Source organism: Onychostoma macrolepis, chromosome 08 (assembly GCF_012432095.1).
Source record: "Onychostoma macrolepis isolate SWU-2019 chromosome 08, ASM1243209v1, whole genome shotgun sequence".
Classification (NCBI taxonomy): domain Eukaryota; kingdom Metazoa; phylum Chordata; class Actinopteri; order Cypriniformes; family Cyprinidae; genus Onychostoma; species Onychostoma macrolepis.
The window spans coordinates 1325265-1349865 of record NC_081162.1 but is presented as its reverse complement, the minus strand read 5'-3'; the positions used below and the strand labels follow the sequence as shown (position 1 = coordinate 1349865).

Sequence of the window (24601 nt, the reverse complement as noted above, 5' to 3'; positions counted from 1 at the left end):
CTGCAGAAAAAAGGGGTCCAAGGATGTTCTAAAGAGCATACACCACTGTTCCAAATGCACCGGCGGATGGAGGTGTAAAAATAAGGTGACGTGACAATGGAGTCAAAAAAAGATTCAGGGTGTTTATTCCCAGGAGTGCAAAAATGAAGGTTTCCTTCTAGTGGCAGTACATCCAACTGGCCGCACAACCGCCGACCACGTGTAACCACACCAGCCCAGGACCTCCACATCCAGCATCTTCACCTCCAAGATCGTCTGAGATCAGCCACCCAGACAGCTGCTGCAACAATCGGTTTGCATAACCAAAGAATTTCTGCATAAACTGTCTGAAACCGTCTCAGGGAAGCTCATCTGCAGTTCGTCGTCATAACCGACTTATGGACAACGAACACAGGTGCATTCACAGGACCATCACCTCATGTTGCAGCATGATAATGCACGGCACCATGTTGCAAGGATCTGTACACAATTCCTGGAAGCAAACATACCATCTATTGGCGGGAATTGGATCTTCAAAATGGTGAGCATTTACTGTGACCGGATTTGCTTGTTTGACATGGGAAACTGTTCCAATACGTAAGTACTATTGTTTATAATATGTAATTTGTTATACTGAAACAATAAACATTTAAGATGATCACCGGTCTCGCTTTACTTCTTAACACAACACAACACAATACATAAATCAACATAAAAGCTATGAATCATTAAATGTCAAACTTAGAAAGAAATTACATAAGGACAGGAACAACATTACATAACATGACCAACATATCTGTGTTAACTGGTGTTTAATTTGCGCAAAACAGAGAGTATGTCAAAGTAAGAGTCCTTTTCATTATAACAGTCTCTGGTCACAGAGCCTCGCTGTGACAGGTTACCACCGTTTGAGTTTAGGGATAGTGGTTGGGTAGAATATATACATACCGTTTAATTTAAAATATGTCTGCCGATATCGATTTTTCTTTTATGCCAAAAATCATTAAGTAAAGATCATGTTCCATGAAGATATTTTGTAAATTTTCCTACCATATATATATCAAAACTTCATTTTTGATTAGTAATATGCATTGCTAAGAACTTCATTTGGACAACTTTAAAGGTGATTTTCTCAGTATTTAGATTTTTTTGCTCCCTCAGATTCCAGATTTTCAAATAGTTGTATTTCAGACAAATATTGTCCGATCATAACAAACCATACATCAATGGAAAGCTTATTTATACAGCTCCGCTTCACGTTGGGTGGTTCTTTGCCTCCACGTTGTGCATTTAAAAACCTTTAATGCAAGCCGTTGATTATCCCTTGCATATGTATATATATATGTGAACCTGGAGCACAAAAGCAGTCATAAGCAGCACAGGTATATTTGTAGCAATAGCCAACAATACATTGTATGGGTCAAAATGATCCATTTTGCTTTTATGCCAAAAATAATTAGGATATTAAGATCATGTTCCATGAAGATATTTTGTAAATTGTCTACTGTAAATATATAAAAATTTATTTTTGATTAGTAATATGCATTGCTAAGGACATAATTTGCACAATATTTTCTCAATATTTTGATTTTTTGCACCCTCAGATTCCAGATTTTCAAATAGATGTATCTCAACCAAATATTGTCCAATCTTAACAAACCATGTAAAACAGTAAATCATTCCCAAACATTAATAATTCAAATACAGAATTAAAGAGAATACAATAGTGCTATCACTAACTGGGGAAATGTGAAGGTGATAAGATGCTATTGTCAAATCAAAGTCAATTTTCACAAACCCATGTGTTACAAGCATTAAACATTACATCACACCAGGGGTTCCCAAACTGGGGTTCTTGTGAAAGTGGTAACTGAATTTTTAGATTGAGTATTTGAATGTTAAAGTTGAGTTTGACATGGAAACATACAATTAAAGGAAATCTGTAAGTAACCACCTTTTGTATCTGAAATATATGCTGGAAGGCTAGAGTAGACTGTGGTGTTAAAAAGAACTCCTGTATTAAAGAGGAAAGCATTCTTCCTTAACTGTGACCTAATTCTGTGAGCAATGCTGACCTAGAAACGTCAGTGATTCATATCTTACCATTATAGGCATCTTCTGTTTAGCCAGTGCACATTTACAAATTGTATTTTTGTCATATGTTTTATTTACAATCTTGTGTGTGTATGGCTTTTCATTATCTTTGGGTTTCAAGTATGCGCTCGCTCTCTGTGTGATGCTGAAAGGTAACAGGATGCAATGGCGGCTGGTGGGTTTTAAATAGAGGAGGCACGCTAAATTGTAGTGGTCTGTTGTGATCTCCTACTATGGACTTCTGATTGTTTGCTTCTGTTAAATGCTTTGTTTATTATTATAAAAAAGCAAATGATTGCACATGTACAGCAAGACTATTTGTGACCCTGGAGCACAAAAGCAGTCATAGGTAGCACAGGAATATTGTAGCAATAGCCAACAATACATTGTATGGGTCAAAATTATCGATTTTTCTTTCATGCTAAAAGTCATTAGGATATTAAGTAAAGATCATGTTCCATTGAGATATTTTGTAAATTTCCTACCGTAAATATATAAAAACTTAATTTATGATTATTAATATGCATTGCACCCTCAGATTCCAGATTTTCATATAGTTGTATCTCAGCCAAATATTGTCCTATCATAACTTATAGCTTATTTATTCAGCTTTCAGATAATGTATACATCTATATAAACCCCAAAGAACTGCTGAAGAACCCATTTTTGTGTGTGTGGCTATGGATTTTGCCTCCTTCTCCTCAGACTCGTCTTTTTACATCAGCAGATTCAACATGTTCACAAGAAAGTACAGCAGTGGTTCTGACTTGAATAATATTTCACGGTCTTACAATAATGAAATTACAAACAATACACATTCAGAGACATAAAATGAATTAATATTGAATTGTCCTTCTTCTATTTTTCACCTCAAAATCTTGTATAGGCTGTGGCTGACGAGCTGCCACTGATAGGAATGAACTCACAAAATAATGCCCAGGTCACATTTCACCCCAAAATCAAAAGAAATGAATCAAGATAAAGACCTTAAATGAGGAGAAAGCAAAACCAAAGAACGAGATCTTGGGCAAAGCATGGTGCCAACAAGACTGTCGCTGTAGCATGATGCTTAGATGTGCGTAGTTACACACACAACAAGGAAAACAAACCATTTCAATGCTTACCTGATGTATAACATTTTTAATTAAATTTAAGTTTTAATTGTATTTATTTATTTACATGTTTGAATGGGATGTCCTCTCCTGGCCAGTTAAGGATAAACACCGACAATCTATGAGGCCACTGCATAGCAACTGTTTCAAATCTCAACCTCTATATTGTATTATATTAAATGAACTCTAATCTGCAATCTTTCTATGTGCTGCACACTCTAAAGTGGGTTTGTGATATGCATGGTGAACAAAATGAGTTATTGCGCTCGGCTAGACTTAAAGTGCTGTGCCAGGCAACACCATCATGGTGCTGCAAGCATCCTGGGATTCAGTCGGTTCCCACTCTTCACATGGAAACTGACGTGAAGGGTCTGAAAGCTGATGCTTTATACACAGAGAGAGAGAGAGAGAGAGAAATCCTCTTGTGAGCCATTACTGTATCTCCTCAAGAGTTCATAAGACCGCAGTAAACCACAATGACTGTGCTGAAGAAGGAAGACTAAAAGGTTTCTGGGTGGATTGCCAGCGGTAATAGCTTAATAGGAGAAGCGAGATTTTCTGCTCTAGTTTTCAAGCAGAACACGACCAATGTGACTCTGTAACACAATACAAGCGCGAATCTCTCTTTATAGTATTTATCTCATGTCACCACAAGCGAGAGCTGGAAGTAGCCTAAATGTTTCGTGTATATGAATAAATATATGGCTTCGATACATTAGAGGCGTGTATGTAGTTGCTGATTCCGTGTCCCCTCCCACCCGAGCTCGAGCGCACTGAATGCGCATGAGAGAGAGAGAGAGAGAGAGAGAGTGATGATGGCGGAGGAAGATCGGCGCTGAGCGCATCTTTATATAATTGCGTTCACTGAGGTTATTGCAATTATAAAACATAATCGGCCTGCTCGCTAGATCCAGCCATGGGTAACGAGGCGAGCCTGGAGGGCGGTGAAGGGGCCACTATGGTGGGGATGTCGGTTTCAGCACCGAGCTCTGGACAGCTCCAGAAGCCCTTAAATGGCGCAGCGGCCGGCGCTGGAGCATCCCTCGAACCCAGGGCGGGGATAAACAGGTAAGACCAAGACTCGCTTTCCTGCCAGATTATTTTACAGCATTCGCTATAGGGCCATCTCGATTGCATTCGTTTTCCTCCCCGAACAAGATCTACGATTTGACAGCGAGAAGCCGTGTGATTGATTGCGAGCGGAGCGGATCGCTGTGTGATGCTGTGATGCTTGTTTCTAGGCTACGATCTCGGTTCACGAACACAAGTGTGCCGTGCACTGCGGAGGGGAATTAAAGACGGGGTTTCTGATGTGCTGACGTCGTCAGATCAGAGAGATCGACACACCTGAGCCTCAAGATGACAAACTGAGGAACCAAAAGGATGCTGAGAAAGAGAGAGAGAGAGAGAGAGTTGTATATGATCGTGTGAATGAGAATTGGTCTCACATGCATTTACGGCCACGCGTTTGAATATTTTCTCCACTAAGAATTACAAACACAGCATCATTTGATGGTGGATGTTCGTGAAAATTTCAGTCATCGCTCCTTATGAGATTTGGCATGCATGCATGCAGCCATATATCATCGTCTTCAAACACACGGTTTAATTTCTTAAGATTCTTTTCGTTACTGTTGGCTACTACTATAGTGGATCTGTTCACGAGTCGGTTTCTCATTCTGATTTTACGGACAGCGAGTATCGCTTCTTTCTGCAAATGGCTGTCGGTATGTGATGGAGGGTAAGAGTAGCTACAACTGTAAGTGCTTTTACATGAAGAATTGATAGCACTGCAATACACGCACAGCAGCTCATTCATCCGTTCATCAGCAGCTCGACGGAGGAGTGACTCATATTTACATCCGAGGCTATATCTGATCTCTGGCGTAAGATGCTAAGAATAGGATGGGATATTTGTGTTTTCAGATTCACTACCACAGCACATCTGTGTTTTTACTGCGTCGAGGATGGCGTGGAGAAGTGTTGATTTTCCTTTGCACTCGAGCGATCCCTTAAATAAAGCACTGCTTCATTCATTCTGGTCGCTCCAGTTTTGTCGCCATTCGGCTTCAAAGATGGCCCATGAAACTAGTTCAAACGCTTCCATTTAAGCGAAACTGTAATGTAATCTTTTGTGAACTGTATTTGTATTGTAATTATGAATCATTCCATTAGGTTCTTTAATTCCATTTTAATAAGCCATTTTTAAAAATAATGTAATAATAATGCAGCAATGCTGTCACCAAATTGGTATTGTCATTGGCACATATGAAGTTACATGTCAATACAACAGTGGGTTGCAGGGATACAGGCTCAAATCCTTGCTGTTGTCTTGCCATCAAATTTGCAAATAAAATTTCAGATGTTCAAATTCAAGCCAAATTTGGTTGAGATCCAGTGAACATTACATTTGATAGAGCACTAAGCTATTTGAAGGGACATAAATTTTGTAGTGGTGTCCGCACCATTGCTAATTCTACTGAGTGCCCTTATTCGGTCCCATATAGTACACTAGAGAAGGCCAAGAATGCAGTATGTGGGTTGTGACAAATTAATTCCTGTGTCTCACCAGAAGATGGCATCCACAGCTGAATCGCACAGGTGTAAGTTCCCCTATAATTTATTAATAAATTAATTAATTACAGTTTGTACAAGCTAGTTTCCATGACAGAATTCAATACAGATAATTTTGTTACTCCTGGAGCTTTCCAGATAAGCATCCACATACGCTGCATTGCCCTTCAAATTGTGCAAACTGAAATTGCTAATTGAAAATACGTCTAATGAAAAACCGTAAATTTCGCAAAAACTCGCATATATCGCAAAAAACGTTTTTACGCTCACATGAGGTGGTTTTTCAGGCAATTCGAAAAAGGAATATATTGCAAAACTGCAATGGAAACATTTATAGGTTACCTGGCATACATAAAAATCACATGATCCTTCTTTAAGACTATACTATAACCTCCAAGAAACAACTCATACGTGGCCGCTTTGTACTATGAGGAACTGAAAGGGACTTTCCTTGCCAATAATCTTTGGATAACCCCTTATTTACATTGCACATGTCTGCGGTGTGTTACGGCTCCAACACGGCCACCGGAGCTACTCACGGCCACTGAAGTCAATGCTTGTGTTTATACCAGCTGCGCCGCGGCACACAAGCATCCCAGAAGCGGCTCTCCGTGCTGCTTTGCTAAAGATACACGCATATGTCTCCTTCGATTAAAAATAATGGCTAGTGCGGTGGCTGTGATAAACCTCCCAACATCTGTCACCATGACTTAATCGCGAGAGGAAAAAATGATGTTTTAGTTGCATAACATTGTTAATGGAAACTCTGCCATTTTGCAATAGTTTTTTTATCAACATTTATAAAATATCGCAAAAGTTTTGCGCAAATCTGTAATGGAAACGCACCTACTGTCAGTCTTTTTATTTCATTAATAAACAGCAAGCAGTATGCAAAAGCGGCACCCTTTCCAGCACACTCAGTATACAAATTCACAATTTTTTTAAGTGGACAAATGTGCGAAATATTGGGATGATTTTTGATACAGCAACTGCCAATGAAATTCACAATGGCGGACAGGCATTCACAAAGGTTTGGAGGGCATTTGAATATCTCATCAGCCCTGAAAATAATTGAATATGAGATACTGACAAAGCTTGCAATGGAATAAAACAAAACAAAACTAACTTTTCTTACACAAATAAGACTGAGAAGTGTGGTGCTAGTGCAACTTGAACACTACTCAACTTCATTTAATTCAAATTTTTGATCTGTAAAACTGATCTGTAATTTTTCCTGATTAAATGGGAAGAAATTACATTTTTAATGAATTGTCATAGAGTAGCAGTAGGTTAGCTACAGACAGGCTCATCAGAATGTCATGCAATAACACTGTAATGCATATGTGTGTGATCCTTTCAGTGCAACCTATAATATTTAAGAGTGTGTATGAGCCTGTGTTTAAAAGGCTTTTGCATGGTACATGCTGTGTATAGTTGCTTTTCGAGACACATGAGAATCGGTTTGGAGTGCGGAAATGCAAGTAGTTGCCATGGTAACAAACATTGTGGTCTGCTTGTGCTAGTGAGTGAAAACATCCTGCATCTGAGGCATTTACTGTATAAATATTGTATCAGCGTGTCTATTCACACTAAGTGCAAATAGCCCACCTTGTTGGCAGAGGCTAATTACACTAACTCTGGCCACCATTGCCTGGTGGTATGGGGAGTAAAAACTCATTGGGGATTTAGTTTTTGACGCAACCGACACAAGTTCAAATCTGCCTTTTCTGGATCCCATTCTTCTACTTATTCTCACTGCATGTCAGCTTTTTTAATGTAAATGAAGAAAATTGGAACTAAAGAGTCTAACAGTTTTTTTACAGACGTATAATTAAAATCTCATTGGTCAGATGGACTGGCATATCGACCGCAACATATGAAGCTCATATCATCAAAACTATAGCTCCCTTTCTGCACCTTTGAGAATCTGTTGCTGATGCTATAATAGCTTCTGCCAAATTGTATGCTGTGTTAAATGACATGTATTTAAGCAGTTGGTTTTTATTGTGATTTTACACTCTGTTATTCTGTTAATCGTAGCATAGCTAAACTAAATTAACGTCACAGGACAGAGCACAGTCCCTGTTGTATTATAACCACATAAATTAGAAATATTGTTTGATCAGTAGTGAATAAAGGCATCTCTGATTGGTAAATGACATTGTGAGGCTGCAAAAATATACAAGGGCTGTCCGGAAAGTATCCAGCCATGTAAAATGAAAAAAGAGATATTTATTGAAGAAGATACAAGATACAAAAGCATTGTACATAAGATAAGGATGCCTCGGCCCCCTTCAAAGTAGGCATCTCGGGACCTCACACAGTTCTGCCAGAGTCTCGTCCACTGTTCAAAACACTTTGTTGGAATCGGATCCGGTCTGAAATCTCTTCCCTTTCAAAGGTGATTTTACTTTTGGGAAAAGCCAAAAAAAAAAACTCTGCACGAGACGTGATGTATTGTTGTGATGAAGCTGCCCATAGCTGCAGCCGTTTTCGTGGTACTGCATCTCTCAACTCGTATTTTTCATATTACATGGCTGGATACTTTCCGGACAGCCCTTGTATATTTTTGCAGCCTCATAGACCTCATAGACTCTTTTTGTCTTTCGCGGCAGGCGCCTCTAGCAGTCATGCATGATAAATCAGCATGATTCTGATGAACGAGCTTGGCAAGCAGCACAATTGCACATACAGTGTAAAACAGTGATTTCCAATCCTGAGGGCCGAACGCTCTGCACATTTTGTACGCCTCTCATATCTCATATATTAGATCTGCTCAATGTTGAGCCATGATTTTTTACTCGTTTTTACAGTGTTGCGCATTATAACCAATCACACACAAGTCTGTTGAGCTTATGAATGCAATGGCCAATCAGAGGCGTTCAGATGAGTTTTTGTTCAGTGCACACGCTTGCGAATTCTCTCATCATAAACAAAAAAGTGCAGATGTACGTATGATGTAAGAGATTCATTCATAAATCATGCATTCATAAAAGCTATGTATAGACAGCTTTACTGATTATAAAGGGAGTTTTTTTTTGAGAGTGCTTAAACTTGCGCTAGACCGAAGTCAGTCATAATGTTCTTTGACAATGTAAATGTTCTTTGCTCGCTTTCTCTGTATAATTTATTCGCTGTTTGAATAACTGTGAAAGGTACAGGTAATAAAAAATGTATTCATTACCTCATTCGTGAACATCCTCCTTTATAGCGTCATGAAGCATCGCCTTTGTTATTGTTTTGAAAATGTGACAAAAACTTACATATTGTGCCTTTGAAACCTTATATATAGATATAACCTGATATCATGAAAGTACATTTTAATGGCATGATTTTCTGTTTCTATTCGGCGTACTATTTATATGCAGAAACTGACTTTGGCGTGCATATGATATGCAATGGGTAGGATTAGGGGTGTGGGGTAGATGCATATTTATATGTATGCCAAAATGCGTATCATATGCACGCAAAAACTGTGTATTATATGCAAATAGCACGCAGAATACAAAAACTCGTGCTAGTTATACGCATTTTCAGAGACCGGGCTCTCAGTTCACTCTCAACATTGCTTTATGTATAGCTTACTGTACTATGAGTGTTGGATAAAATAACTTGTTATTCTATCAAATAATTAGGCTGGAAGGCTGTATATTGTGTATGATGTGTAATATTCATCACTACTGATAGCAGGACATCACTGTGTCCCAACAACCCCTCAGCATCTTTCACATGCATTCAAACACGGCATGCCAAGATTTAGGTTAAAATTTATTGCGAAAAGTGTCGTGATCAGAGCAGGACTTCTTTAAGGAAACTTGGAGCTGTGTTATTGTGTGTAGCCTACATTAAGGATTTAGCACATAGACAGCATACTCCATTTTTTATAAACTCAGTTAAGTTAGGTTTCAACACCTAAGTTACAGCTTTGCAACACTCGATGAGAACAGACTTACCTTAGAGTTGCTGGTTGAGAAACTACAAAATAATGGTGTTCACAAGATACTGTAGTCTCACTGAGTGCATGCGACAGAGGTGGCAGCTCAAGCTGCGTGAAAGAAAAGCGAAGCGTAATAAGCAGGCTGGTGTTTGGGCAAGGCTTATGGCTGGACCCAGCAGACATTTACATTTAGTCATTTAGCAGACGCTTTTATCCACAGCATCTTAGGAATCAGGAACATCACAAGCAATTTAACAGTACACGATTCCAAGATTTAACAGTAGGCTAGTAGTAGACAAGCTAGAGAATAAGTAAACTACCCATCTAATGTACTCTATGTTTCTTGAACAATACAACTGAAGGCACAGCTTTCTAAAGCTCTGCTGCATTTTAATTCTAAATGAATTGTGGCTGGACAATAACATCCTTACTCAGGAGCTCAGCTAGACAGACTGGCTACTTTTGGCAGAGACAGAAATTGATTACAGTATATCAGCCAAAGGGTCTGTTAACAAAGGTTATTGAATATTCATCAATGACATTTTATCTCACTCCCTACCAAGTAAATTCTGTTTACATCCCTCTGAAGCTGTCAGCTGGCTTCCCACCTAACAACCCCTGAGATTTTGGGTTGTAACTGAATTCAGTGACACTAATCTGAAGAAATGTCCATCAAGTTGAATGGAGGTAAGCCTTTGGCCTGGATGGCATCTGTGGACAAAGCTGATGATGATGTTAATGATGTCAAACAAGCTTCTTTACATGCTTAAAAGTCACAACTATTCCCAGTAAGTGATCATTATCATGCAGAAGTCATTTTTCACACCAAAGTCACCATTACATAAAAACACAATTAACCCATGAATTCTTATTGGTCACAAAAAGCATCTGCATCTGTTTCAGTATAATGGATCTCTGATGTGGATGGGGTGGACTTGTAATATCTTCAGAAATATTCAGACAGCGATAAACCAAAAGCTTATAATTTTAGCTCTGATTGGGGGATTTAAACTCTTGAAATCTGGCAACCACAACCATGAAAGCTTGTGGAGACATGCTACCGATGCAAGCTAATGCAAATGTTGAATTAAAATGAAAATTTTAATTCACGCAAAGAAAGAGGACGTGATTTTTATTCTCGCTGTAGTATTGTTGCTGCCGCCGGCGCCATGTCCTGGCGATGCTGTGTTTCGTCGTGAAAGCGAAAGTACTTTGTTTTGGCTTCCAAAAGAGGACACAACTAAAAACCAGTGGTTAAGTTGTATTTACAACACTGTTCAAGAACAGTTCAACCCAAATATTAGAGTGTGTGCAGCGCATTTTACGGAGGACTATTTCCTGAACCTGGGAGAGTAGCCTACAATGCCAGCTGTGCACAAAGACTGTTTCTATAAAGTGGGGCAATTCCAACGTTGCAAGGACAGTTTGGCGCTTCTGACTCACAGCCTGTAAGTACGTTTTCATATTTAAAGAATTTGCCACTGACTATTCAAACGCAAGTTTTGAGCTGTGTAGAGTAGCGCTTGTTGTTAGTCGTTTCTCCAATCACAAATGCAGACATGGTAATGTTTACACGGCACGATGCAACGCGCCGCGTAAAAAAGACAGTATAAGTCATTATAACCAGTAAGTAATGTCCCCACTGGGTGCAACAAATGCTTTGTTTATATTGGTTTTTATTGTTTTTGTCTCGTCGGGCCGGGACATGGCATCACAATACGGTAAGGGAGCATAACATTTCCGTTACATGCTTGAGGTATTCGGCCAATCACAACGCACTTTTTTTACTTTAAACCACATAAACACATTGCATTACACCAAATACACAAAATAATGTTCTTTTTAGCAACGTCATATGACCCCTTTAAAGATTTATTTTTTATGTTTTATGCCTTTATTTAGATATAGACAAGCGAAGTGGGAGAGAGGGGGATGGGATCATGAGCTGGGACTCGAACTCGGGACGCCTGAAGCGCAACAGCACTACATGTCGGGGTGCTGCTCATGAGACCATTAGTGCCGACTTCATGACCCCTTTAAATGTGTGTTTTTTAAAAAAAAAAAGATATATTCACATGGGATATAATTTGAAAGCATAACAACTAGATGTTTAAGAAACATCATCAGTAGATCAAGTTCTTTTACATAACAGTTCACAATAAGACCAGTAACATTAAAGATGACCTATTATGCAAAACTGAATCAACAAAAACAAAAAATCGTTCATGTCTGTAACCCAATGTGACATCAGATTGGGATAAGCTCCGGCCATGACTGGCTACAGAATTTGCCCTATTAGCTAACGCTGTGTTCTATTTGCCTTGTAAGTCAGATTTTGGTGCTGGAAATTACGTCACAACTGACTTGACCGTGTTCCAGCACACAAGTTGGAAAACCAAGGTGGACACAACCATTGATACCAATCGATAAAAGCACATAAAAAGTGGTATTTTGCACAGACAAGGCTAACATATCATGCACACCAGGGGTTGGCAACCAATGGAACACGTGCCAACAGTGGACCAATAGCTATATCCAGTGATGCAAACTACTCAAATTTTTTCTCAAATATGTATAATATATATAAATAATATATTTTGAGAGAGAGAAATTAAAGTTGCATACGTGAATAACCTGCATCTGTGTCTCTTTTTACAAACCATAAAGCTGTGAGTTTACTTCAGAAACAGCAATTTTACCCCCTCGTTGCTGAGAATGTAGCGATTTAGTATCGATTAATAAAAGTCGTAGGGCAGTGTCGACAACAAGTTTCTGAGCTCCTGAATGTTTCTGTGTTTGCACAGCACAATCTACGATCTCTGTGTGTGTTTGTGTGTCAATTAAAGGGGTGGTTGACTGTTTTTTTCTAGGCTTGATTGTGTTTATGGGGTGCAGTCTAAAATGTATTAATGCTTCGTTAAAATAAAACCACATTATTTTTTCACATAATTTACCTTTATTCTACACCGCTCTGTCCCTTCTCCTATAAACGCGCTGATGAGATTGGTTAGCTGGTCCAGTGTGTTGTGATTCGCTAAACCGCCTCTAGTGCGCGTCTAAACATCCCGCCCCTCACTTCAGCGGCATGAGCGCCGGTTGTTTTGTGAACAATGGCATCGTCAATATTGCTCATCAATTTGAGCCCGATTGAGGTGCAGAGGATATTAGTGAAGAGGATTGTGCAGAACCTGTTCAAGCATGGCTCTTAATGGTATGTTTTTTGTCTGTTGTTAGGTAGGTAGGTTAACTTTATTGTCCTTAAAAAGGCAATTCTTTATGTAGACAGCAGTATACATACACATACAGCAGCCACACAACACACATAAAAACACACATTTATAATAAATAATTTAAAAACCTAATTGCTGCAGGTACAAAAGAATTCCTGTATCTGTTTGATTTGCACAAAGGGAGTTTAAATCTTCGACCAGAAGGAAGCAGTTGGAATTCATAACACAATGGATGGGTGACATCAGACAGGACTAACTGGCACTTCTTAGTCACCTTATGTTCATAAATTTGTGCGATAGTCCTTAAATCAGTCCCCACTATCTTACTGCATATTTTAACTACACTGTTCGACTTTCCCCTACTCTTTACATTCAGATTGCCATACCAACAAATAACAGAAAAGTTTACAATAGATTCAATAAAACAAGTATAAAACATCTTCATAAAAGAAACATCCACATGAAAAGTTTTAAGTTTCTTCAAAAAATACATATGTTGAAGAGCTTTCCCTCTAATCATATCAGTGTTTGCCTCAAATTTTAGTTTATCATCAAACACATTGCCTAAGTATTTGTACTCCTTGACCAATTCTACCTGATGCCCCTTAATGACAGCAGGCAGCACAGGTACAATATTCTTCTTATGGAAGTCAATGAACATCTCTTTTGTTTTAGAAGCATTGATGTTTAAAAATGAGGCATCACACCATTGAATAAAATGATCTACCACTGGACCATGACTCCCATCTGACCCAGTGAGGAGAGACACAATCACAGAATCATCTGCAAATTTAATAATGTGTCTCCCCTCAAAAACACTCTGACAGTCATCAGTATATAAAGAAAACAAGAGAGGGGACAAAACACAACCCTGTGGGGTACCAGTAGAAGACAACAATACATTAGAAGACATCCCATTAACACGTACTCTTTGGGATCTGCTAGTTAAAAAATCCAACAACCAACACACAATATTTAAGTCTAAATTAAAATTTTCAACAAGTTTCTTCACCAGAATATGGGGTTGAACACAATTAAAAGCAGAAAAAAAATCTATAAAAAGCAAACGTACATAATTATTTTTACCTTCCAAATGTTTTAGAGTCATATTTAGTAAGGTACAAGTGGCATCTTCCACTCCTCTACCTGATCTGTACGCAAACTGCATAGGATCAAGTGCTGACTGTGTTAAGGCTGTTGTCTCATACTTATGAGTATGTTAAGGCTGTTATTTGTAAATGCTACTGCTTATGTTAGCTTTTTGTATACAGTTTTATCCTGATTAAAGCTTTAATACAGCATGGCAACCGCATGTGGGTCCATGTTTAATGCTTCTCATAGCTATGTGAAAATGATCTGTCTGTCTATACACATAAAGTGTAAAATTGGAACAGTTGATTGGAGCTGACGAGATGATGATCAGGAGAGAGCGAGAGAGAGAGAGAGCGATGCAGAGAGTGTGCAGAGCAGGTGATGCGAGGAACAGGATTAAGAACCGCTGCTTTAGAACATTGATTGAAACTTGTGAATCCATTAGAATCGTTAGAAGACAGAATCGGAATTCATATATGAATAGATTTTTTTTGTGCACCCCTAGTTTTGATGGCATGGCAACAACTCTTCCTCTTCTCTACTGTAAAGCAGCACAACATGGCCTCATCCCTTTCGTTGCATGTTCCCGGGGGGGCGGGGTTTATCTGGGTTTGTGACGTCACAAACCCAGGAGGTAACTCGTTGTAGTCCCTACGAGCTGCTTTTGTTGGCATTAAACTGCCAGAATTTTAAAAGACGATATCTTGTTCTGTGCAGAACAACCACCCAATAAAGCATTACAATAATCTAACCTTGAGGTCATAAATGCATGAATTAACATTTCTGCATTTGACTTTGATAGCATAGGTCTCAATTTAGATATATTTTTAAGATGAAAAAATGCAGTTTTACAAATGCTAAAAACGTGGCTGGCAAAGGAAAGATTGCTATCAAATAGCACACTTAGGTTAACTGATGACGAAGAATTTACAGAACAGCCATCAAGTGTTAGACAGTGTTCTAAGTTATTACATGTGGGGGTTTTAGGTCCGATAATTAACACCTCTGTTTTTTTCAGAATTTAGCAGTAAGAAATTACTCGTCATCCAGTTTTTTATATTGACTATGCATTCCGTTAGTTTCTCAATTTGGTGTGTTTTGCTGGGCTGCGAAGAAATATAGAGCTATATATAGAGGATAATATAGAGAAATATAGAGTATCATCAGCATAAGAGTGAAAGCTAACACCGTGTTTCCTGATAATATCTCCCAAGGGTAACATGTAAAGCGTGAAAAGTAACGGCCCTAGTACTAAGCCTTGAGGTACTCCATACTGCACTTGTGATCGATATGATACCTCTTCATTCACTGCTACAAATTGATGGCGGTCAGATAAGTACGATTTGAACCATGCTAATGCACTTCCACTAATGCCAACAAAGTTTTCTAGTCTATTCAAAAGAATGTTGTGGTCGATAGTGTCGAACGCAGCGCTAAGATCCAGTAGCACTAATAGAGAGATACAACCACGATCAGATGATAAGAGCAGGTTATTTGTAACTCTAATGAGAGCAGTCTCAGTACTATGAAATGGTCTAACGGCTGCATGGTTACAATTTTATCTCTTATAGTATCGATCTTGGAAGTAAAATAGTTCATAAAGTTATTACTGCTGTGCTTTTGGGAAATGTCAACAGATGCTGATGCTTTACTTTTTGTTACTTTAGCCACTATATTGAATAAATACTTGGGGTTATGTTTGTTTTCTTCTAAAAGAGACGAAATTAATCAGATCTAGCAGTTTTTAATGCTTTTCTGTAGGATAGGGTACTTTCCCGCCAAGCAATACGAAATACCTCTAGTTTTGTTTTCCTCCAGCTGCGCTCCATTTTCCGGACTGCTCTCTTTAGGGCGCGAGTGTGCTCATTGTACCACGGTGTTGGACTCTTTTCCTTAATCTTCCTTAAGCATAAAGGAGCAACCGTATCTAAAGTGCTAGAAAAGAGAGAGTCCATAGTTTCTGTTACATCATCAAGTTGTTCTGAGCTATTGGATATGCTGAGGAATTGAGATAAATCAGGAAGATTATTTACAAAGCAGTCTTTTGTTGTAGAAGTGATGGTTCTACCATACTTGTAACAAAGAGTAGAATTTACAGTTTTAGTTATATGGAGTTACACAAGACTAGATAATGATCTGAGATATTAAATATGGATATGGATATTAAAATCACCAACAATTAAGACTTTATCTGTAGCCAGCACTAACTCTGATAGAAAATCAGCAAATTCTTTAATAAAGTCTGTATGGTGTCCTGGTGGTCTGTATACAATATCCAGTACAAACATCAGTTTTAGCTATATGGAGTTTACACAAGACTAGATAATGATCTGAGATATCATCAGATCAAAATGTTCTGTTTTTGGCTGTAAGAATGAGCATGAGAATGTTCATTTACTTGTGGCAGTTACATTTATGCCGGGAAAAAAAAATATGCCGGAAAAAAAATCAGACATCAGACTGCTTTGTAAACAAGGGTCAATACTATGCATGTTTGCAGTTCAGTGTGTGAATGTGCTTATCAGTACGTTGCACGGCTAATGTAGCTAAAGTTACCATTGTCTCTAATTGTATTCACAGAGACCAAATCTATGCCGTCATTTTAATGCTTAGGAGATTTAAGATTTTCTCAACTCATGCAAAGTTCACACTGCATGATTTTAGCCCTGATTATCACTCGCCGACAGGTTTTGCGAAATCGCCGACAAATGCCCAAAATCAGAGGCAAATTTTGCATGAGTGAGAGTCACGCAGTGTAAATGATCAAAGACATGATCTGAGAAAATCAAAATCCTGCTGTGTGAAATGAGTTCTAACTGAAAAATACATGGGCGATGACCTACAGCCAATGAGAGAACAAGATACAGGGCTGTGGGAAGTTCGGGGAGGACCTTTTTTGTGGTTTTTATTTTTTATTAAGCAATTAGCCATGTACAAACAATGTGGCAATATCAGTACAGTTTTGCATTAGAATATACAGAACAGATACATGAAGAAATATACGTGTATATATATATATATATATATATATATATACTGTATATAATTAAACATAAAATGATTTTTCCTGAAAATAATATTCTTCAATATAGGACAAAATATTTATTGCATTTTTCTCATGCGTGTTTGGCTGTAGTTTGCGGACCAGACAGAGTTGTTGGCGATTCTTCCTATTGTAAAGTCATGCAATGTGTAACCTCCTGTTGCCGATTCATCGTGCAATGTGAACACAGCAGCAGCTGAATGCTACCCCAGATAGTCGTGCAGTGTGAAAACAACGGTGATCCGACGACTTTGAAAATCATGCAGTGTGAACTCGGCATCAACTGATCCATTGATGTATGGTTTGTTTTAGGATAGGACAATATTTTGCCGAGATACAACTATTTGAAAATCTGGAATCTGAGGGTGCAAAAAAATCTAAATATTGAGAAAATCACCTTTAAAATTGTCCAAATTAAGTTCTTAGAAATGCATATTACTAATCAAAAATTAAGTTTTGATGTATTTACGGTAGGAAAAAAAATATATATATCTTAATGGAACATGATCTTTACTTAATATCCTAATGATTTTTGGCATAAAAGAAAAATCTATAATTTTGACCCAACTCATTGTTGGCTATTGCTACTTATGACTGCTTTTGTGCTCCAGGGTCACATATGAGTCATATACTCATTAAGTGTTTTTAACTACAATGTGGTTAAAATCTTAAAGGTGTATTCAGTAGCTTGAGATAAGATAAGAGATAAGAGTTTTTGTGTAGAGTCATCTTAATAGTGTAAATTCACATGAATAAAAACTGTTTATGTTTATGTTTGGTGCAGCTCGCTCCTCATTGTATTTCACCATGATGAACAAGATGACATGTCTCGCTATTTTAATAAACGTTGGAAATAATTCTCACTCTCATTGACATCTATATTGTAGTGTTGTTTGGTGATGTGAAAACTGAAAATTAGACAATGAAACACACTCACTTCTGTTCTGTACATGGGGCCCAGAAAACCTAGCAATGCTACTGAGAAAAGAATCAAAGGACAGAAAGGTAAATACATAAAAATGAGAGTGAACATCAGTACAACATACAAGGTGGAAAAAAATTAATGACAGAGAAAATGCCTCATTTTATTTTATTTTATTTTATTTTATTTATCTTTTTAGAGGAACTTACATATTTTTTAGCTGGATAAGAAATGGAATTAATTACTGTGCATACCATAATGTATCAGTGTCTCAACTCACTTGTATCAATGTAATTTACATAAAACTCAGAGATAGCCATGTTGATCCATGGCAGTGCAGCACTATTGTAATGCCATTGTTGTATCAGTACTAAAGCTGAAGAACTACTAAATGCCCCTTCAATGATGTGTCTGTCATTATGTGTCTGGTCCATCTTACGTTAGCTGGGTAGAAGCTGTTTGCTCAGCAAAGACTGTTTATATTCAAGGGTGACTCAAGAAGTACCAAGGTACATTCCACATTGCTTCTAAATGTGCACTTGCCAAGTTTCCTAAGCTCTTCCCAGCCATTTTGAAGTGCACTCCACTTTGAAAGGTTGCGGCCTTTAAGAGGTTGCATTTGTTGGCCGCATACATCGAGATTGTCTCATTTGAGAAAAGTAACCATTATAAAATTGACTGTTATTCCTCATACTGTAATTTCATTCTTACTTTACAATGCAATGATTACTTTTCTAAATGACACAAACGGCTGACAGTTTCAACCTCTGCAGGGCGCAACCTTTGAAACGAGACACAGCACGTATGTACTGTACACTTCAAGCAGCTCCACACATAACACTGCAACACGATTGTGACATCACAGCAGATCATACTTAACTTACCCCAACCCCTCACCATACTCTAAATAATTAATATGGAGAAAAGTTGTAAATAAATCTGATCAAGGCCATAGGGTAGGGGTGCCAAACTCAGCTGCTGTAGCACCATGGTTGTGCAGAGTTTGGTTTCAACCCTGCTCCAAAAAATAACATACCTGTAGTTTTCAAATAATCATGAAGGGCTTGATTATCAGGTACATTTAATCCAAATTCAAGGTAAATTCTGCAGACTGTGGCCCTCCAGGTAGAGGTCTTCTCTAGTCTACCCAAAACAAAGGACCCATATTTTAAATGGTCAGCTGTGTCACAGGTCCCAATCTATTATTTTGGGTTAAGGGTCTGTTAAAAAAAAAAAAAAAAAAAACCTGGGCTGTGATGATGAACCATGGAAGTGCTGTGTATGTGTTTTGTAACTTGAAAAACTGTAAAATTAGGATAAGAGAGTGCTACCTCAGCCGACAGAAGCAAAGGGGGTGGAGTAATAGCAAAAACAGTGAACTTCTTCGCTGTTGTTAAAAAAAACTGAAATAAAATGAAGTTCTGTGTGCAACAAGCATAATTGTTTCAAATAGAGACCAAACAATACTCAGTACATGTGAACAGTATACACGCGCGGTTTTTGGGCTACCTTTTGGTTTGTAAGTTTACTAAACATTAGTAAACCATAGTAGATCACATTTATTTAGAGCAAGTATTCTTTATTCAAGCCCAAACACAGCATAACACAATCCATAAATCTTGAAATAATTCTCATAGAGTGGCATTACATGCTGCTTTGCTAAAGCTATAGGACATCCGGGATCTGATCGTGTCACAATGATGCATTGTTTTCAAATGTCTTTTGAAAACGTTGGGAAGTTCAACCAATAGAAACGGGATCTTATGGCGCTTTCCACTGTGTGGTACGACTCGTCTGGGCACGGCTCAGTTCAGTTCAGTTCAGTTCAGTTCGGTTTGCGTTTCCACTGCAGTTTAGTACTGCTTTAGAGTGGGCGGGATTATTCACGTGTCGTTATAGTTGCGCCGCCTCTACTGCCGTGACTCCTGAAAAACTTTTCAATTCCGTGTCGCTCCATCACACTCTCGCTTTTTTGTTTTTTAAATATTCAATCTTTATTTTCAACCAAATATTTGTCACAGGCAACATGTTATTTCTATGTAACAGAAGGCTATATGAACAAAAAGAGAGAGGGGAAAAAATAAACTGTAACCCACCTCCCCCCAAAAAAACAACATACAACAAAAACAAATATTAAAATGAAAAAGCAAACAAATACACATTGTGACCTTTAGTGTTTTTCTCTCCCTTTTAGTAGATGCAAATGCTGGTGGTTTTGTTTCAGAAATCTTTAGAAGAAGAAAAAAAAAATGGAAGCACAACATTTATCTTGCTATGGCAAATACATCCACTCATGGACACTGTTACGAATTGTCCCCAAGGAGTACAGGGTAACGAAGCATTCAGTGCAATCAGGTTCTTTAATAGTAACTAAGTAAACAACATCAGTACAACTTTAAGACTCGACGAACATGGTCACCGAACTGAATTCTTATGAAGCAAACTTAAACTAGGGAGTAAACGAGATAATGACAAAACACAGGTGAACCGACTTAACCTTAATTAACTAATAAAGAACTAATGAAGAAAACCGGAACAAAACCAAATAAGGGAAAACAAGAACAGATAGATGAAACAGAAAAAGACCAAACTGAAGTCCCAACTCCTAACAGACACCTGCCTTGGAAAGAAAAAAGCAGGACAAAACAAGTGCTTTTGAACTTTCCTGAACATTCTGGTATGAAGGTAAGGTTCAAACATTTCCCCAGCTGTCTTTGTTAGCATAACAACACTAAATGAACATTAGTGCAAAATAAAAGTCCAGTTATTAATCAAAAATAAAAAGGAAACTATTTTTTTGGCCTACATATCTGTATATGCTGAATATATTTTACCATGCAAACTCTGAAATAAGACATACAGGCCATGAATACTGAGGATTACTGGGTTTCTACTGCAATACAGCACATACCAGCTGAGCAGAGAAAAAATCTAGCGGGTCTGTTGTGTCTCGTGCCGCAAGTTCAATGATGCAGGCAGTGACGATTTTCTCCGGCCAATCAGTGATCAGCAGAGTTTACACATCACGTTTTGGTAACGATACACGGTTCGCTAGGAACCTCGGCCGAGGTGGTACCAGTGGAAAACCCCCCAAAAGTGAGCCGTACTGAACCGTACCGCGCCGTACCATGCAATGGAAAAGCACCATTAGATATGGTGGGTTGATATAATGCATAGGGACGATGAGTGAAGACAAACTGGGGAGCACTCTTTTATTAAATTGATTACTCAGATTGACAGGTCTTGCATTTACAATTCACCATAGAATAGAAGCACACAACTGGAAGATCAGCACTCATCCGTCAGGATCTTATTACTTTGTATGGTCCCACTTTATATTAAGTGGCCTTAACTACTATGTACATACATTTAAATTAATCATTTGATACAATGCACTTATTGTGTACATACATGTTCTTACATTGTACTTATATTGTTAATAATACCTTTATGTAATTACATCTGTAATTAATTTCTGTAATTACATTTATAATTACACTGTTGACCCATCCCTTAGATCTTAATCCACCCTTAAACCTACCCATACCACTTAACTCCTGCAACATAAGCAATGAGGTTCATCCCGATTCAGCTCTTCTGGCTTGTTTAAATTTTGGTGTCCAGGACACTGTGACTCCGGAGACTATAGTGTACACTGTGAGTTTTTAAAAGTTTAGCTTAATTGTGTGCTATAAATGAAATGCTTATAAATGGCTGTTGAGAAAGTATTCTCACATGAAACACACTAGAGGGTTGGGCCCAGGCTTGGTTCAAACCAAGCATCAGAATGGGGAAGAAAGGTGATTTAAGTGACTTTGAACGTCACATGGTTGTTGGTGCCAGACAGGCTGCTCTGGGTATTTGAGAAACTGCTGATGTAATGGGATTTTCACATTTTTGCACATTACATGACATCTCTAGGATTTACAAAAAATGGTCCAAAAAGAGAAAATATCCAATGAGCAGCAGTTCTGTGGGTGAACATGCCTTGTTAATGCTGGAGGTCAGAGGAGAATGGCCAGACTGGTTCGAGCTGATAGAAAGGCATCAGTTACTCAAATAACCACTCGTTACAACCAAGATTTTCAGAAGAGCATCTCAGAATGCACAACCTCATGTCAATCAGTTGTTCAGACTGGTGGTAGTGGTGTAATAATGTGGTGGGATATCGCACAGTGTATGCCCAGCTTAAGATAAGGGAGTCAACCTGTGTCCGTACACAGAAGAATGATAGTGTGTAAGAGGTAATCATGACTATTTGTTTTTTACCAGTACTTTCACAGCAAATATTGTAATATACTCAAATACACTCTAAGTCTAACTTTATTTTTTCCTTTTTATTCGTAATATTCCCAAACTTGTTATCATTAAATATCTTGATTCTCAAATATGTGTAAGTAAATGCATTTTGCACCTTTATAGATAGTTGATTTATAACGGGCGATGGACAAAGTAGCCTAATAGTGTAATCTATTAACTACGCATAAAACCCGGACTTTTTACTTAAGTGCCAGATATGGGTGTCATGCCATAAAATATTTTTAATACGACTGACTTTGTATTTAATGTGAATTTAAATTTAAACATTGTTATTTACTTATTATAACACTTTCATTGTACAGAAAGAAAGCAAAGAACATTTACATCATCAAAGAACATTTTAAGCACTCTCAAAAATTACAATCACTGAAGCTGTTTACACTGTGAAATGAATATCCTACTACCTAGAATTGTCAGAGAGCCGAATTCCTTCAGCGAGCGAATGAACAAAACACCGGCATTTCAGCAACGACTCATCTGAGTGCCTCTGATTGGTCATTGCATTTAAAAGCTCAACAGAATTGTGTGTGATTGGTTACAATGTGCAGCTGCATTCAAAGTCCACTTGGCTCAAAAATCTGAGGGGGCACGTTTGAATGGGCATGTCGTCTCTGGTGTATATACACCCCTGCATTTTAATCTTTATTTGTCGGCTGTTGTCTTTACAAATATATGAACCTGTTGTGTTTTCTCTTGCATTCCTCCATGTTGCATTATCTTCTTGGATATTCTTGGATTCACTTCGGTCTCCTTGCCTGACTCATCAATAGTGGTGGCGAGATGAAGTTTCATGAAAATTGTGCTACATGGTTCACAAAGGCTTGATACATTAGCATATAGGGTGCTTCTCAAACAGAAGGATGCATCCTAGCAAGGCTGCATAACTAGGCTTCGACATCATCAAACTCCATTGAAGTTCGTCTCAATTTCAAGGATTCTTTGTAGGCAGTCTTTGTTTTGAAGAATGCATCAGATGTATCCTTCACATCCTTTAATCACCCACAATCCTTTGCACACATTCCAATTTGCAAAAAGTAATTAGCTGAAAATTATTTGCTGTTGAGCTCTTCCGATTTCATCATGTTATGCAAGACGAAAAATTATTTTTGAGGTGAAGGCATTTTTTTAAACCACTGAGAGTGCATTAATGTTTTTATTGAACAGAGGGAAACAGAGTTCTTTAGACTAGTGTTGGGAGAAACAAACATTTTAAAGCTTTGAATCAACTGAATCAATTGCTTCACTAAATGATTCAGTTTTGAAGTGCTCGAAACACCACACACTGATGATGCCTGCCGGTCAGAATGGCGTAAATGCAACAAACACTCAGGCCAAATCATGCATAAAAAAATTTAAGCTTTTACTGCAAATGTTTCATTTTATAATTCATCTGCCAACTGTCATTCTGACTGTCATGACAACCAGGGTTCCGGTCCGGAGATATTCAACTCAGTGAAGTACTTTCTGGGGCATTTCTAGACTTTTTCTTTTCATGTCAAGTTTTTATTAATGAAATGAGAAATGAGAAAACTTTGTCTTTGTTCTCAGGTCTGTAAGTCCAGGAGTCTGGTCTAGTGCCTTTTTGACCATCAAATTGAGCACATATGCAATACAGATGGAGTTTTTACATTGAACTCCCTGGCACAGGCCACTATATTGGCTGCACCATATGTAACTAGACATGTTACTTTGTGCCTACTTCCCCATTCCTCCATGATAACAAACTTAACTGCTGGCAAATTTTCAGCAGTGTGGACTTGGGAAAGTTTCTGCAATCCTAAAACCACAGTATTAAGTGACCCCTCATTTAAAGAGTGGCATGTGAACCTAAGATATGCATTTATTATAACTGAGGTCCACATATCTGCTGTCAGGCTGACTGTCACATCTTTTGTGACTTGGGCCTTGGCTCCCTCCTTGGCCTTCTTGGGCTCCAAGCACTCTGGTTCCACCCAGCTTCCTGGCTTCTTCTCCACCAGTTCCATCCAGCCTCCAGGCTCCTTTGTCCTCACTTTTTCTGTCCAACTCCTTGGTTTTTCCCCTTCTGCTGGCTCTTGCTCTTGGTGCATAGATCCCATGCTTTACCGGGGACTCATGAGTCCATCTAGACCTGTTGACCCATCGGCTCCACCTTGGTTACACTCTTCGTCGTGCTCCCACAACAAAACTTTCAACACTTGTGTGCCTTACACTGTGCATATTTGTGTGCATATTTCTGTTTCTGTAAAAAAAATGCCAGTAGGTTTCTGTAAGGGGTAGGTTTAGGTGTAGGGTTACTGTAAAGGGAACAGAAAATAC

The 24601-nt window shown here is 38.3% G+C and overlaps 1 protein-coding gene across 1 annotated transcript in view; it reads left to right on the top strand.

Annotated features, from left to right (window-relative positions):
• Nucleotides 1–4007: 4007 nt before the first annotated feature.
• The window catches only part of bsna (bassoon presynaptic cytomatrix protein a), a 53265-nt gene continuing 32671 nt past the window's right edge, over nt 4008–24601 (top strand). Inside the window, 1 exon segment of the mRNA XM_058785125.1 lies at nt 4008–4253. Within this exon segment, the coding sequence (XP_058641108.1) occupies nt 4102–4253 (152 nt within the window). The 5' untranslated portion in view covers nt 4008–4101.